This window comes from Pleurodeles waltl, chromosome 2_2 (genome assembly GCF_031143425.1).
Source record: "Pleurodeles waltl isolate 20211129_DDA chromosome 2_2, aPleWal1.hap1.20221129, whole genome shotgun sequence".
In the NCBI taxonomy this organism is placed as follows: Eukaryota; Metazoa; Chordata; class Amphibia; order Caudata; family Salamandridae; genus Pleurodeles; species Pleurodeles waltl.
In genome coordinates this window covers 834337089-834353050 of record NC_090439.1, presented here as the reverse complement: position 1 = coordinate 834353050, position 15962 = coordinate 834337089, and the positions used below count along the sequence as shown (strand labels likewise).

Genomic DNA, 15962 nt, shown 5'->3' with positions numbered 1-15962 from the left:
AGAGCACTTTGGCAGCCAGACAAGAGTTCAGCAAGGCAGCAGGCCAACAGCAAGGCAGCAGTCCTTTGTAGAAAGCAGACAGGTGAGTCCTTTGAGCAGCCAGGCAGTTCTTCTTGGCAGGATGCAGGTTCTGGTTCAGGTTTCTTCTCCAGCAAGTGTCTGAGGTGGTAGGGCAGAGGCCCTGTTTTATACCCAAATGTGCCTTTGAAGTGGGGGAGACTTCAAAGAGTGGTTTAGAAGTGCACCAGGTCCCCTTTCAGTTCAATCCTGTCTGCCAGGGTCCCAGTAGGGGGTGTGGCAGTCCTTTGTGTCAGAGCAGGCCCTCCACCCTTCCAGCCCATGAAGACCCATTCAAAATGCAGATGTATGCAAGTGAGGCTGAGTACCCTGTGTTTAGGGTGTGTCTGAGTGAATGCACAAGGAGCTGTCAACTAAACCTAGCCAGGCGTGGATTGTAAGGCACAGAAAGATTTAAGTGCAGAGAAATGCTCACTTTCTAAAAGTGGCATTTCTAAAATAGTAATATTAAATCCAACTTCACCAATCAGCAGGATTTTGTAATACCATTCTGGCCATACTAAATATGACCTTCCGACTCCCTTCAGATCAGCAGCTGCCACTTCAACAGTGTATGAGGGCAGCCCCAATGTTAGCCTATGAAGGGAGCAGGCCTCACAGTAGTGTAAAAACGAATTTAGGCGTTTTACACTACCAGGACACGTAAACTACACAGGTACATGTCCTGTCTTTTACCGACACAACTCCCTGCTCTAGGGGTTACCTAGGGCACATATTAGAGGTGACTTTTGTGTAGCAAAAGGGGAGCTTTAGGCTTTGGAAGTACTTTTAAATGCCAAGTCGAAGTGGCAGTGAAACTGCACACACAGGCCTTGCCCTGGCAGGCCTGGGACAAGGTAAGGGGCTACTTCAGTGGGTGGCACAACCAGTGCTGCAGGCCCACTAGTAGCATTTAATCTACAGACCCTAGGCACATACAGTGCACATTACTAGGGAATTATAAGTATATTAAATAGTCCAATTGGGTATGATCCAAAGTTACCATGTTTAAAGGGAGAGAGCATATGCACTTTAGCACTAGTTAGCAGTGGTAAAGTGCGCAGAGTCTAAAAGCCAGCAAAACAGAGTCCAAAAAGTGGAGGAAGGCAGGCAAAAAGTTAGGGGTGACCACCCTAAGGCATGTCAGGTCTAACAGACCTATATATATATGTATATATATATATATATATATATATATATATATATATACAGATATATCCATGTAGAGAGATATATATATATATATATATATATATATATATCACTTTTGTCAGTGCATGTGTGGTTTCCCTGGGGGCTGCAATCGGCCCCCAGGAAAACCAGACCCACATATAAAAGTGATCTATATATATATATATATATCATATATATGTATATGTATATATATTTGCCACCAGTGGTCTTGCAGTTGCAGCTTGCGTCTTCAAAGCAGTGCACATACTTCAACTGACGCGTTTCAACTGTAGCTTTTAGGCAGCAATAAAGAAGTCAAGTAAGTCTTGTGATTATGTTTCTGCTACAAAAGGATCAGAGTTTTGTCTAGTGCCAGTTTTAGTGCCATAAAGAAGCGCAGAAGGTTTATATGACTACTGCAAAGAGCAAATCTGTATTTTATGTAAATAGCTGAGTACGTTAGTAAAGTCAGCCACTACCTGCGCTATAATGCAAATGAAATGTATGTGTGGGGTGGGGGTGGCTATGGAGAGATGAAGAGCACGTTTGCTGGGTGGCAATGAGGGAATCCGAGGAGGAGGACATGGGAGTGGGGGCACCAATAATTATCGTTGGACTGGGCGCAGGAGGTGCTAAAGACTCTGACGAATGGTATGTGACAAGGTGTTTGAGTGTCTTGAAAGAACGTGCTGATTGAGGGAAGAAGCACAGGTAAGGTGGCCTCTACTGTTGGACGTATCACACACACACACCAGCAATTTTGTGACTGTCTATGTAGGCTAGTGTTTTAGAGCATCAGTTTAGCCAATAGCAGAGATGGCATCTTGATGGATGACTGCTGCTGACGTCACTCTGGTTGTAGAGAACAGCTCTGACATAGGATCAGAGACTGAGACAGCAGATACTGAGACAGCATCTGAGGTATAGGACAATGGTGCAGACCCTGGGAGTGATTTTTCAGTTGGAGGAGTCCCATTGGATAACTCCTTCCAGTAAATTGTGAGGGAGGTGATGAGGACAGTCCTGTTGCCCCTTCGCAAGCACTGTCTGTTCAACAGGGCAATAGTGGGTTAGCCCAACCCAGAAAGCAGGTGAATGCTGGGGCAAGCACAGAGAGGGTGCTCTCTTGGGAGCTCCCCAATTTAGTTCAGCCCCAAATTCCACTGCACAAAATGTATTGTGGAGACATCAAAATTATCTAGCACAAAACAAACTGGTTTTGTAAGGCAGGCACCTCTGTTTTTGGTCCTGGGTTCGGCGGCTATATAGGGAAACATACTAAACCCAAACATTTCTGGAAACTAGACATCCGGGGGAGTCCACAGAGGTGTGACTTGTGTGGATTCCCCAAAGTTTTTGTACCCAGAATACCCTGCAAAGCTGAAATGTTGAATAAAAACTCTATTTTTCTTGCATTTCTGTCACACAAACTACAGGAATATCCTGCGATCCACAAAATTCCTACCACTCAGGGATTCCTCACCTGTCCTGATAAAAACACTACCCCACTTGAGTGCCTATACCTATTGCCTGCGTAAGGAATGGATCACCCCAGGGTCAACAGTTGCCTCATGTAAGTACCAACATTGACCGTTGTGTGATCTATTCCTGTTGTGGGCACTAGGCCTACCCACACAAGTGAGGTACAATTTTTATCGGGAGACTTGGGGGAATGCTGGGTGGAAGGAAATTTGTGGCTCCTCTCAGATTCCAGAACTTTCTGTCACCGAAATGTGAGGAAAAAGTGTTTTTTTGGCCACATTTTGAGGTTTGCAAAGGATTCTGGGTAACAGACCCTGATCAGAGCCCCACAAGTCACCCCATCCTGGATTCCCCTAGGTGTCTAGTTTTCACAAATGTGCAGGTTTGGTAGGTTTCCCTAGGTGCCGGCTGAGCTAGAGGCTAAAATCCACAGCTAGGCACTTTGCAAAAAACACATCAGATTTCAGTGTAGAAATGTGATGTGTCCATATTGCCTTTCCTGTCGCGAGCATTAGGCCTACCCACGCAAGTGAGGGACCATTTGTATCGGGAGACTTTGGGGAACACAGAATAGCACAACAAGTGTTATTGCCCCTTGTCTTTCTCTACATTTTTTCCTTCCAAATGTAAGACAGTGTGTAAAAAAGACATCTATTTGAGAAATGGCCTGTAATTCACATGCTAGTATGGGCACCCCGGAATTCAGAGATGGGCAAATAACCACTGCTGCTCAATACCTTATCTTATGCCCATTTTGGAAATACAAAGGTTTTCTTGATACCTATTTTTCACTCTTTATATTTCAGCAAATGAATTGCTGTATACCCGGTATAGAATGAAAACCCATTGCAAGGTGCAGCTCATTTATTGGCTCTGGGTACCTAGGGATCTTAATGAACCTACAAGCCCTATATATCCCTGCAACCAGAAGAGTCCAGCACATGTAACTGTACATTGCTTTAAAAAATCTGACATTGCAGGAAAAAATTTACAGAGTAAAACGCTGAGAAAAAAAGGCTGGTTTTTTTCAGCTCAATTTCAATATTTCTTTTTTCAGCTGTTATTTTCTGTAGGAAAACCTTGTAGGATCTACACAAATGACCCCTTGCTGAATTCGGACTTTTGTCTACTTTTCAGAAACACTTAGCTTTCCGGGATCCAGTGTTGGTTTCACACCCATTCCTGTCACTAACTGGAAGGAGGATGAAAGCACCAAAAATAGTAAAAACTGTGTTGAAAAATGTGGTTTTCTGATTCAACTCTGCCTGTTCTGCAAACCCTTTGTTGATGCCATTTTCCGGGTAAAAACCACAAGCCTTCTTCAGCAGCCCTTTTTTCCCATTTAAAAAAAAAAAAAAAAAATTTTAGGTGTATTTTGGCTAATTTCTTGGTCTCCTCCAGTGGAACCCAGAAACTGGGTACCTTTAGAATCCCTAGGATGTTGGAAAAAAAGGACGCAAATTTAGCGTGGATAGCTTATGTGGACAAAAAGTTATGAAGGCCTAAGCACGAACTACCCCAAATAGCCAAAAAAGGTCTCAGCACTGTGGGTGGGGGGGGGTTTGAAGGCCCAGCAGCTAAGAGGTTAAGCCACACATTCCAACTTGTTTTTGCTATCAATTCAACCAATTGTACAACAAAAACAAGTTAGAGGGTGTGGCATAATATACAAAGTGCCTCCTTCCCCAGCAATCATCCATTCCCTGGCGTGCCCCTTCCTGGGACAGCTCTATAGGCCTCAGTCATGAAGTTTGAGGAAGCAAAAAGCACCACGCAAGACTGGTGGGGCAAGAAACCGCTGGAGAATTGAGGAGAGATGTGCAGCTACAGTAGGGGAGCGTGAGGGGCAGAGTGTTTTTATTAAAGTTTGTTGCTGTTTTGTTTTTATTCACTCTCCATTGCTGTGGATTTTTCTTTTTTTAAACCGAGGCTCTGGCTGAGTCTCCAGCTCTTTTGGTTCTCCATACTTTGAAGCTTGCAGCCCATGTCTGTTTGCACTTCAACCATGTTTTTTTTGCTGTTATGTTTGCGATTCGTTGTCTGTATTTGACTGGTGTTCCATTCTGACAGTGTAAGAGTCTGTGCAGTACAGTACTGCCAGAACATAAGTACTGGCGTGTACTCAGGGTCTGCTGTCCTGAGGTAAGACCTGCTGCGAACAGGGAGCTTCAGTTTCCTTACGAGGACTGAGTCACCGTGACAGAGTAGCACAGTGGGAGCCCCTTTGTTGATAAAAGCAGATGGCCTAGTTTGTTAGAGATTATGCTCCCCAGGTTCCAGAGTAGTTTACACTGTAGTTTCATTTCAGATGGACTAAAGGTTCGTATCCTGGTGCAGGGCCTCACGAGATTTCGCTGCAATATTCTGTCCGTGTGTAAATTTGTGCCCCTTTGTAGCCGGTGTCTTTACTCCCCCCCAGTCTTTATAAATGGAGTGTGCCAGAATATTGAATTTTTCTGCATCCATTCCCGTTCAGTCTCTACGACATGGAACCGTGAATGCCCAACCGTCTAACTTGTACCGTTCAAACGAGATAATATGTTCCAGTTTTGTTTCACTCTTTTTGCTAATCTCACAAAGGACTGTGTCATGCTCCCCCACTCATCGCCGCCTGCTGAGAGTGGCCCCAAGATTTTAGTGTTTAAATACAATACACGCTATTAAAGCATTCTTTACTAATAGAAGAATTCAAAATACTTTTAGGCCAGCTGGGGGCGCCGTTGCAGCAAACAAAATTATTCCTACATGCTCATCCACCCCTCCCCCAACAACAAACACACACACACACACTCTCTAAATTTATTTCCCTCTGACTTGCCCTCTTAGTGTGGGCGAGGAATGGGGTAAAGACATGGAGGTTAAAAGTCCAGTTAGGCATTTACAACGCCAATAGCTCTAACTCGAGCAAATGCGAGACCCGTTGCATTGCAAATGTTTGTTTTGGCTTTTGTGTACTAAAATGTGTCCACCTATCTTCACTGACATACAGAGCCAGCTTTAGGGCGGTACAAGCGGTGCGGCCGTACTGACCTGGATTAGGTGTCGCTGTGTTTAGGAATAATTTATGAAACTTGTGATTTAAAAGCACCTGCTGAAAATGTCAAGATACCTCTTGTGGTTAATGTTTCTGCTAGGGAGAGAACTAGGAGTTTTGACTAGCGGCAGCTTTGACTCGCCATATAGTAGCGTAGAGGGTTAATATGCCTGCTGCAAATAACAGAACTATATTTTACGTGGATAGCTGAGTGGATTAGTAAAGCCAGCTTTTACAAGCGCTTCAAACAAATGAATGTATGTGAAAGGGAGTCACTGGAGAGATGAGGAGCACATCTCCCTGGTGGTAGTGAGTGAATCCGAGGAGGTGGTCATGGGGTGGAGGGTGCCAAAAAAAACTGTCGCACAGGGCGCCACAAGCACTAAAGCCGGCCCTGCTGACATACAATGCTTGTGTAGCATGAGGAAAAAAAACTGCATGATTCAGGACCGGAGGGCACAGCTAGCATATATGTCTTCCCACAAGGAAGAGTTGAGTGTGCACCACAGTAAGAGATCACCTGTTTCTCAGAGCATTAAATTCATCAATGTCATCAATTAAATACTTTAATCTTCAGTGAAGACTTACCCAGACTAGTTCCACTGGAAGAAGTATTTTAATTATTTTTTTAAAATGTTCATTCACCTCCTTTAGGACAAGAAGAAGAATAATGCCGAACACAGAAAGAAGAGCGGCTTCCAGTTTAACAGACCGGATGTTATTGAAAACGTAGGCGTAAATCTACAAATAGAAATGGAAATGATTGAAATGGGATTTGGTAATACAGGAAAATATGTTCAGAGAGACATTACAGTTCCGCTTGCAAGCATAGAATCAAACTCTTATTAGCACCGTCAAACGTGTTTCCCAATTCGTGGCGTGGAAAATGATTTATTGTGAAATAGTAGCATCAAAACAACATTCTTAAGAGTTTATGTTGTATAGAATTTTACATCGCATATTTATTTATGCATCATCTGCCAACTTTTTTATGGAGTTAATTTAATATGATTTTGTATTATATTTTACGGTAAATAAAGTGTAGAAAATATAAACTGATTTAATTCTACTATCGCCTTTTTCCCCCTTTAAATTTTTGAATTAACTATTTTTCAAAAAAATATAAACAACAATTCCGAGGTTAATATTTCACTGTAATCTTAAATAAACCTAGAATAGACTAACGCATTATGTGAACCTGGACTATTTGGCTATACGCATCAGAATGATTTCTGTTTTCTTTATCATTAAGTCTACTGTGCAACTGTCCCACATGCTCTTGATTCAAACAAAAAATGTATCATAAGAACAGTGAGCCCAGAAGTGTGCTGTAGCCCTATGCCCTGTGCTAGCGACATACTGAGCTGACTTTAGGAACTGGATGGGCATACATTGGAGATGATTTATCGAAGGCCTCATACCTTGCATATGTTTTTGAAAAGGACTCCCTCCATCGCATAGTATACATAAAAAACGTTAGCTGTCATGAGAATTACATGGGATGCAAAAAAACAACGTGCACAACTGACAGAATGTTCAGATGGTACTTTCGTATGTGAACGGATGCTTCGTCTTTTAAAAGATGTTTCGTGGTGTCAGAAAGTACCATCTTGCCTGGCATGTTACCCCCATATTTCACTGTATATATGTTGTTTTAGTTGTATGTGTCACTGGGACCCTGCCAGCCAGGGCCCCAGTGCTCATAAGTGTGCCCTGTATGTGTTACCTGTGTTATGACTAACTGTCTCACTGAGGCTCTGCTATCCAGAACCTCAGTGGTTAAGCTCTCTCATTTCTTTCCAAATTGTCACTAACAGGCTAGTGACCAATTTCACCAATTTACATTGGCATACTGGAACACCCTTATAATTCCCTAGTATATGGTACTGAGGTACCCAGGGTATTGGGGTTCCAGGAGATCCCTATGGGCTGCAGCATTTCTTGTGCCACCCATAGGGAGATCTGACAATTCTTGCACAGGCCTGCCAGTGCAGCCTGAGTGAAATAACGTCCACGTTATTTCACAGCCATTTACCACTGCACTTAAGTAACTTATAAGTCACCTATATGTCTAACCTTTACCTGGTAAAGGTTGGGTGCTAAGTTACTTAGTGTGTGGGCACCCTGGCACTAGCCAAGGTGCTCCCACATTGTTCAGGGCAAATTCCCCGGACTTTGTGAGTGCGGGGACACCATTACACGCGTGCACTATACATATGTCACGACATATGTATAGCGTCACAATGGTAACTCCGAACATGGCCATGTAACATGTCTAGGATCATGGAATTGTCACCCCAATAACAATGGCATTGGGGAGACAATTCCATGATCCCACGAGTCTCTAGCTCAGACCCGGGTACTGCCAAACTACCTTTCCCGGGGTTTCACTGCAGCTGCTGCCAACCCCTCAGACAGGTTTCTGCCCTCCTGGGGTCCAGCCAGGCTTGGCCCAGGAAGGCAGAACAAAGGACTTCCTCAGAGAGAGGGTGTTACACCCTCTCCCTTTGGAAAAAGGTGTTAGGGCTGGGGAGGAGTAGCCTCCCCCAGCCTCTGGAAATGCTCTGATGGGCACAGATGGTGCCCATCTCTGCATAAGCCAGTCTGCACCGGTTCAGGGATCCCTCAGCCCTGCTCTGGCATGAAACTGGACAAAGGAAAGGGGAGTGACCACTCCCCTGACCTGCACCTCCCCTGGGAGGTGCCCAAAGCTCCTCCAGTGTGCTCCAGACCTCTGCCATCTTGGAAACAGAGGTGCTGCTGGCATACTGGACTGCTCTGAGTGGCCAGTGCCAGCAGGTGACGTCAGAGACTCCTTCTGATAGGCTCCTTCAGGTGTTGCTAGCCTATCCTCTCTCCTAGGTAGCCAAACCTCCTTTTCTGGCTATTTAGGGTCTCTGCTTTGGGGAATTCCTTAGATAACGAATGCAAGAGCTCATCAGAGTTCCTCTGCATCTCTCTCTTCACCTTCTGCCAAGGAATCGACTGCTGACCGCGCTGGAAGCCTGCAAAACTGCAACAAAGTAGCAAAGACGACTACTGCGACCTTGTAACGCTGATCCTGCCGCCTTCTCGACTGTTTTCCTGGTGGTGCATGCTGTGGGGGTAGTCTGCCTCCTCTCTGCACTAGAAGCTCCGAAGAAATCTCCCGTGGGTCGACGGAATCTTCCCCCTGCTACTGCAGGCACCAAAGAACTGCATCACCGGTCCTCTGGGTCTCCTCTCAGCACAACGAGCGAGGTCCCTTGAACTCAGCAACTCTGTCCAAGTGACTCCCACAGTCCAGTGACTCTTCAGTCCAAGTTTGGTGGAGGTAAGTCCTTGCCTCCCCACGCTAGACTGCATTGCTGGGAACCGCATGTTTTGCAGCTACTCCGGCTCCTGTGCACTCTTCCAGGATTTCCTTTGTGCACAGCCAAGCCTGGGTCCCCGGCACTCTAACCTGCATTGCACGACCTCCTGAGTTGTCCTCCGGCTTCGTGGGACCCTCTTGTGCAACTTCAGGTGAGCTCCAGTTCACTCCACTTCGTAGTGCCTGTTCCGGCACTTCTCTGGGTGCTGCTTGCTTCTGAGTGGGCTCTTTGTCTTGCTGGACGCCCCCTCTGTCTCCTCACGCAATTGGCGACATCCTGGTCCCTCCTGGGCCACAGCAGCATCCAAAAATCCTAAGCGCGACCTTTGCAGCTAGCAAGGCTTGTTGGCGGTCTTTTTGCACTGAAACACCTCTGCACGACGTGGGACATCCATCCTCCAAAGGAGAAGTTTCTAGCCCTTGTCGTTCTTGCAGAATCCACAGCTTCTACCATCCGGTGGCAGCTTCTTTGCACCCACAGCTGGCATTTCCTGGGCATCTGCCCACTCCCGACTTGATCTTGACTTTTGGACTTGGTCCCCTTGTTCCACAGGTACTCTCGTCAGGAAATCCATCATTGTTGCATTGCTGGTGTTGGTCTTCCTTGCAGAATTCCCCTATCACTACTTCTGTGCTCTTTGGGGAACTTAGGTGCACTTTGCACCCACTTTTCAGGGTCTTGGGGTGGGCTATTTTTCTAACCCTCACTGTTTTCTTACAGTCCCAGCGACCCTCTACAAGGTCACATAGGTTTGGGGTCCATTTGTGGTTCGCATTCCACTTCTAGAGTATATGGTTTGTGTTGCCCCTATCCCTATGTGCCCCCATTGCATTCTATTGTGACTATACATTGTTTGTACTGTTTTCTATTGCATTACTGCATATTTTGGTATTGTGTACGTATATCTTGTGTATATTTGCTATCCTCATCCTGAGGGTACTCACTGAGATACTTTGGCATATTGTCATAAAAATAAAGTACCTCTATTTTTAGTATATCTGTGTATTCTGTTTTCTTATGATATTGTGCAAGTGACACTAGTGGTACTGTAGGAGCTTCACTCGTCTCCTAGTTCAGCCTAAGCTGCTCTGCTAAGCTACCTTTTCTTTCAGCCTAAGCTGCTAGACACCCCTCTACACTAATAAGGGATACCTGGGCCTGGTGCAAGGTGTAAGTACCCCTTGGTACTCACTACAAGCCAGTCCAGCCTCCTACATTGGTTGTGCAGCGGTGGGATAAGTACTTTGCAACTACTTACCACTTTGTCATTTTGTACTTTTCATAAGAGAAAAATATACAAAACAAGTTCAGTGTATGTACACCTAACCAAAAAGTTTTGCTTTTCTCCTTTCACTTCTTTACTAAGTGCTGAAAAGTACCTCTAAACTTTCAAAAAGTTCTTTAAAAGATTTAAAAGTTTTTTTCCCTGTTCTTTAAAATGTTCTGAAAACTTTATCTTTCTTTTTCTCGCCCTTAAAACCTTTTCTATAATGTCTGGTACAGGTCAAACTCTGGATCTGACCAAGACTGCATATGACCACCTTAGCTGGAAGGCAGCAAGGAGTCTCTGTGTTGAAAGAGGTTTAGGGGTAGGGAAGAATCCCTCTAGAGAACTATTAGTTAACATGTTCGTTGAACAAGATAAGACCTTAGTTGGCATTTCTGGTGAGAGATTAGCTGATGGTTCCCACTCTGATTCTGGGGCACCCCCAGTTAAAGATTTAGAAGGGAATCTTTCCAACCTGCCCCTTAGCAGGCCACCTAGCATAGCTGGTACCAATGTGACTTCACATCACAGTAAGAGTGTTACTTCTCATCACAGTAGGAGTGTTACTTCTGTAGGCCAGAATGTTAGAGTGCCATCTGTTAGGGACTGGTCTCCCTCTGTTCATTCTCACCATTCTTCTGTGTCAAGGCATGCCCAACCCACCCACCCTGATGACAGAGTTTTAGAAAGGGAGCTCAATAGATTGAGAGTGGAAGAATCCAGGCTGAAGCTCAAGAAGCAACAGCTGGATTTAGATAGGCAGTCCTTTGATTTAGAAAAAGAAAGACAGAGGTTGGGGTTAGGACCCCATGGTGGCAGCAGCAGTATTTCAAATAGTAATCCAGCAAAAGAGCATGATTCTAGGAATCTGCACAAGATAGTGCCCCCTTACAAGGAGGGGGGTGACATTAACAAGTGGTTTGCTGCACTTGAGAGGGCCTGTGTCGTACAGGAGGTCCCTCAAAGGCAGTGGGCTGCTATCCTATGGCTATCTTTCAGTGGAAAGGGTAGGGATAGGCTCCTTACTGTTAAAGAAAGTGATGCCAATAATTTTACAGTTCTTAAGAATGCACTCGTTGATGTTTATGGCTTAACCACTGAACAGTACAGGATGAAGTTCAGAGAAACCAAAAAGTAGTCTTCAAAAGACTGGGTAGACTTTGTTGACCATTCAGTGAAGGCCTTGGAGGGGTGGTTACATGGCAGTAAAGTTTCTGACTATGAAAGCCTGTATAACTTAATCCAGAGAGAGCATATTCTTAATAATTGTGTGTCTGATTTGTTACACCAGTACCTGGTAGACTCTGATCTGACCTCTCCCCAAGAATTGGGAAAGAAGGCAGACAAATGGGTCAGAACAAGGGTGAACAGAAAAGTTCATACAGGGGGTGACAAGGATGGCAAGAAGAAGGATGGTAAATCTTCTGACAAGGGTGGGGACAAATCTAAAAATGAGTCTTCATCAGGCCCACAAAAACACTCTGGTGGGGGTGGTGGGCCCAAATCCTCTTCAAATCAAAACAAAGAAAAGAAACCATGGTGCTATTTATGTAAAATAAAAGGCCATTGGACAACTGATCCCAGTTGCCCAAAGAAAAGCACCAAGCCTCCTACCACTACAACCCCTGCTGCTACACCTAGTGCCCCTAGTAATAGCAGTGGTGGTGGGAGCAAACCTACTAATAGCCAATCCAAGGGAGTAGCTGGGCTCACTTTTGGTAACTTAGTTGGGGTTGGTCTGATTAGGGTGACCACAGAGGCTGTGTTAGTCTCTGAGGGGGCCATTGATTTGGCCACCTTGGTTGCTTGTCCCCTTAACATGGATAAGTACAAGCAACTACCACTAATAAATGGTGTTGAGGTTCAGGCCTACAGGGACACAGGTGCCAGTGTTACCATGGTAATAAAGAAACTGGTCCACCCTGAACAACACCTACTTGGTCACCTGTACCAAGTGACTGATGCTCATAACAACACTCTTAGCCACCCCATGGCTGTTGTGAATCTCAACTGGGGGGGGGGGGGGGTTATTGGTCCAAAGAAAGTTGTGGTTGCCTCAGATTTACCTGTAGACTGTCTACTAGGGAACGATTTAGAGACATCAGCTTGGGAAGAAGTGGAGTTGGAGGCTCATGCAGCAATGCTGGGCATATTTTTGCTTTAACCAGGGCTCAGGCCAAAAAGCAAAAAGGACAGGGTGACTTGGATCCTGGAAGAATGGACCAAGTGCTCCCTAAAGCTAGGGTTAGTAAAGGTAAAACACTACCTACTATCCCTCCCTCTACAGTGGATTCTACTTCTGAGGAAGAAGAATTTCCACCCTGTGCAGAACCTACACCAGAGGAGCTGGAAGCAGACACTGCTGAGCTTTTGGGTGAAGGGGGGCCTGCCAGGGAGGAGCTGAGTGTGGCACAGCATACCTGTCCCACACTAGAGGGTCTAAGGCAGCAAGCTGTCAAACAAGCAAATGGGGATGTCAGTGACTCTCACAGAGTTTACTGGGAGGACAACCTTTTGTATACTGAAGCAAGGGATCCAAAACCTGGAGCTGCCAGGAGATTGGTGATTCCTCAGGAATACAGAAAGTTCCTCCTAACTCTAGCCCACGACATTCCCTTAGCTGGACATTTGGGGCAAATGAAAAATTGGGACAGGCTTGTCCCCTTGTTTCATTGGCCTAGAATGTCAGAGGACACAAAGGAATTTTGTAAGTTCTGTGAAACCTGTCAAGCCAGTGGCAAGACAGGTGGCACTCTAAAGGCACCCCTTATTCCACTGCCTGTGGTTCCCTTTGAAAGGGTAGGGGTTGACATAGTTGGCCCCCTTGACCCTCCTACTGCTTCAGGCAATAGGTTTATCTTTGTGGTAGTGGACCATGCTACCAGATATCCTGAAGCAATTCCTCTAAGGACCACTACAGCTCCTGCAGTGGCAAAGGCCCTCCTGGGAATCTTTTCCAGGGTGGGCTTCCCAAAAGAGGTGGTATCAGACAGGGGAAGCAATTTCATGTCTGCTTACTTAAAGGCCATGTGGAAGGAATGTGGTGTGACATACAAGTTCACCACACCCTATCATCCACAAACAAATGGGCTGGTTGAGAGGTTTAATAAAACTCTCAAAGGAATGATAATGGGACACCCTGACAAACTCCGCAGGACATGGGATGTCCTGTTACCTTGCCTCCTTTTTGCTTACAGGGAGGTACCCCAAAAAGGAGTGGGCTTCAGCCCTTTTGAACTCCTATTTGGACACCCTGTAAGAGGTCCTCGAACACTTGTTAAGGAGGGTTGGGAACAACCTTTAAAAGCTCCTAAGCAAGACATAGTGGACTATGTACTTGGCCTAAGATCTAGGATGGCTGAGTACATGAAAAAGGCCAGTAAAAACCTTCAGGCCAGCCAAGAGCTCCAAAAGCAATGGCATGACCAGAAGGCTGTTTTGGTTCAGTACCAACCAGGGCAGAAAGTGTGGGTCTTGGAGCCTGTGGCCCCAAGAACACTCCAAGACAAATGGAGTGGACCCCACATAATTGTTGAGAAAAAGGGTGAAGTCACCTACTTAGTTGACTTAGGCACTGCCAGGAGTCCCCTTAGGGTGCTCCATGTCAATCGCCTGAAACCCTACTATGACAGGGCTGATCTCACCCTGCTCATGGCAACAGATGAGGGACAGGAAGAAGAAAGTGACCCTCACCCTGATCTCTTCTCTTCTACTGAACAAGATGCTCTAGTGGAAGGTATAGTTTTGGCAGATTGTCTTACTGCTGAGCAGAAAGACCACTGAATAAATCTCCTGGGTCAGTTTTCTGAACTCTTCTCTACTGTGCCAGGCACCAAGTCTTGGTGTGAGCAAACTATAGATACTGGAGACTGCTTGCCTGTCAAAAGTAAGATCTATAGGCAGCCTGACCATGTCAGAGACTGCATAAAACATGAAGTGCAGAAAATGCTTGAACTGGGAGTGGTTGAGCACTCTGAAAGTCCATGGGCCTCTCCTGTGGTACTTGTACCAAAACCTCATTCCAAAGATGGTAAAAGGGAAATGAGATTTTTTGTTGACTACAGAGGTCTCAACCAGGTAACCAAAACTGATGCTCACCCTATACCCAGGGCAGATGAACTAATAGATACACTGGCATCTGCCAAGTATCTAAGCATCTTTGATTTGACTGCAGGGTATTGGCAGATCAAGTTATCAGAGGATGCAAAAGCAAAAACTGCATTTTCAACCATTGGAGGCCATTACCAATTAACAGTAATGCCTTTTGGATTGAAAAATGCACCTGCCACTTTTCAAAGGTTGGTAAACACAGCCCTGCAAGGGCTGGAAGCTTTTAGTGCAGCATATCTAGATGATATAGCTGTCTTTAGCTCAGCTGGGATGATCACCTGGTCGACCTATGGAAAGTTTTGGAGGCCCTGCAAAAGGCAGGCCTCACTATCAAGGCTTCAAAGTGCCAGATAGGGCAGGGGAAAGTGGTTTATCTGGGACACCTGGTAGGTGGAGAACAGATTGCACCACTTCAGGGGAAAATCCAAACTATTGTAGATTGGGTTCCCCCTACAACTCAGACTCAGGTGAGAGCCTTCTTAGGCCTTACTGGGTACTACAGGAGGTTCATAAAGAACTATGGCTCCATTGCAGCCCCTCTTAATGACCTCAAATCTAAGAAAATGCCTAAAAAAGTATTATGGACAGCAAACTGTAAGAAAGCTTTTGAGGAGCTGAAGCAGGCCATGTGCTCTGCACCTGTCCTGAAAAGCCCGTTACTCCAAAAAACTCATTGTCCAAACTGATGCATCTGAATTAGGGGTAGAGGAAGTCTTATCACAACTTAATTCTGAGGGCCAGGATCAACCTGTTGCTTTTATCAGCAGGAGGTTGACCCCTAGAGAAAAGCGTTGGTCTGCCATAGAGAGGGAGGCCTTTGCTGTGGTCTTGGCACTGAAGAAGTTGAGGCCATACCTGTTTGGCACTCACTTCATTGTTCAGACAGACCACAAACCTCTACTTTGGCTAAAACAAATGAAAGGTGAAAACCCTAAATTGTTGAGGTGGTCCATATCCCTACATGGAATGGACTATACAGTGGAACATAGACCTGGGAGTACCCACTCCAATGCAGATGGACTCTCCAGATATTTCCACTTAGACAATGAAGACTCATCAGGTCATGGCTAGTCTTATTGTCCTTCGTTTGGGGGGGGTTGTGTAGGAAAGTACCATCTTGCCTTGCATGTTACCCCCATATTTCACTGTATATATGTTGTTTTAGTTGTATGTGTCACTGGGACCCTGCCAGCCAGGGCCCCAGTGCTCATAAGTGTGCCCTGTATGTGTTACCTGTGTTATGACTAACTGTCTCACTGAGGCTCTACTATCCAGAACCTTAGTGGTTATGCTCTCTCATTTCTTTCCAAATTGTCACTAACAGGCTAGTGACCAATTTCACCAATTTACATTGGCATACTGGAACACCCTTATAATTCCCTAGTATATGGTACTGAGGTACCCAGGGTATTGGGGTTCCAGGAGATCCCTATGGGCTGCAGCATTTTTTGTGCCACCCATAGGGAGATCTGACAATTCTTACACA

At 45.4% G+C, this 15962-nt stretch overlaps 1 protein-coding gene across 1 annotated transcript in view; it reads right to left on the bottom strand.

Moving 5' to 3' along the window:
• SLC26A7 (solute carrier family 26 member 7) overlaps positions 1-15962 on the bottom strand; it is a 619854-nt gene that overhangs the window by 212711 nt on the left and 391181 nt on the right. The window contains exon 5 of the mRNA XM_069219229.1: positions 6335-6487. Coding sequence (XP_069075330.1) covers positions 6335-6487 — 153 coding nt within the window. The remainder of the gene's footprint in view (positions 1-6334; positions 6488-15962) is intronic.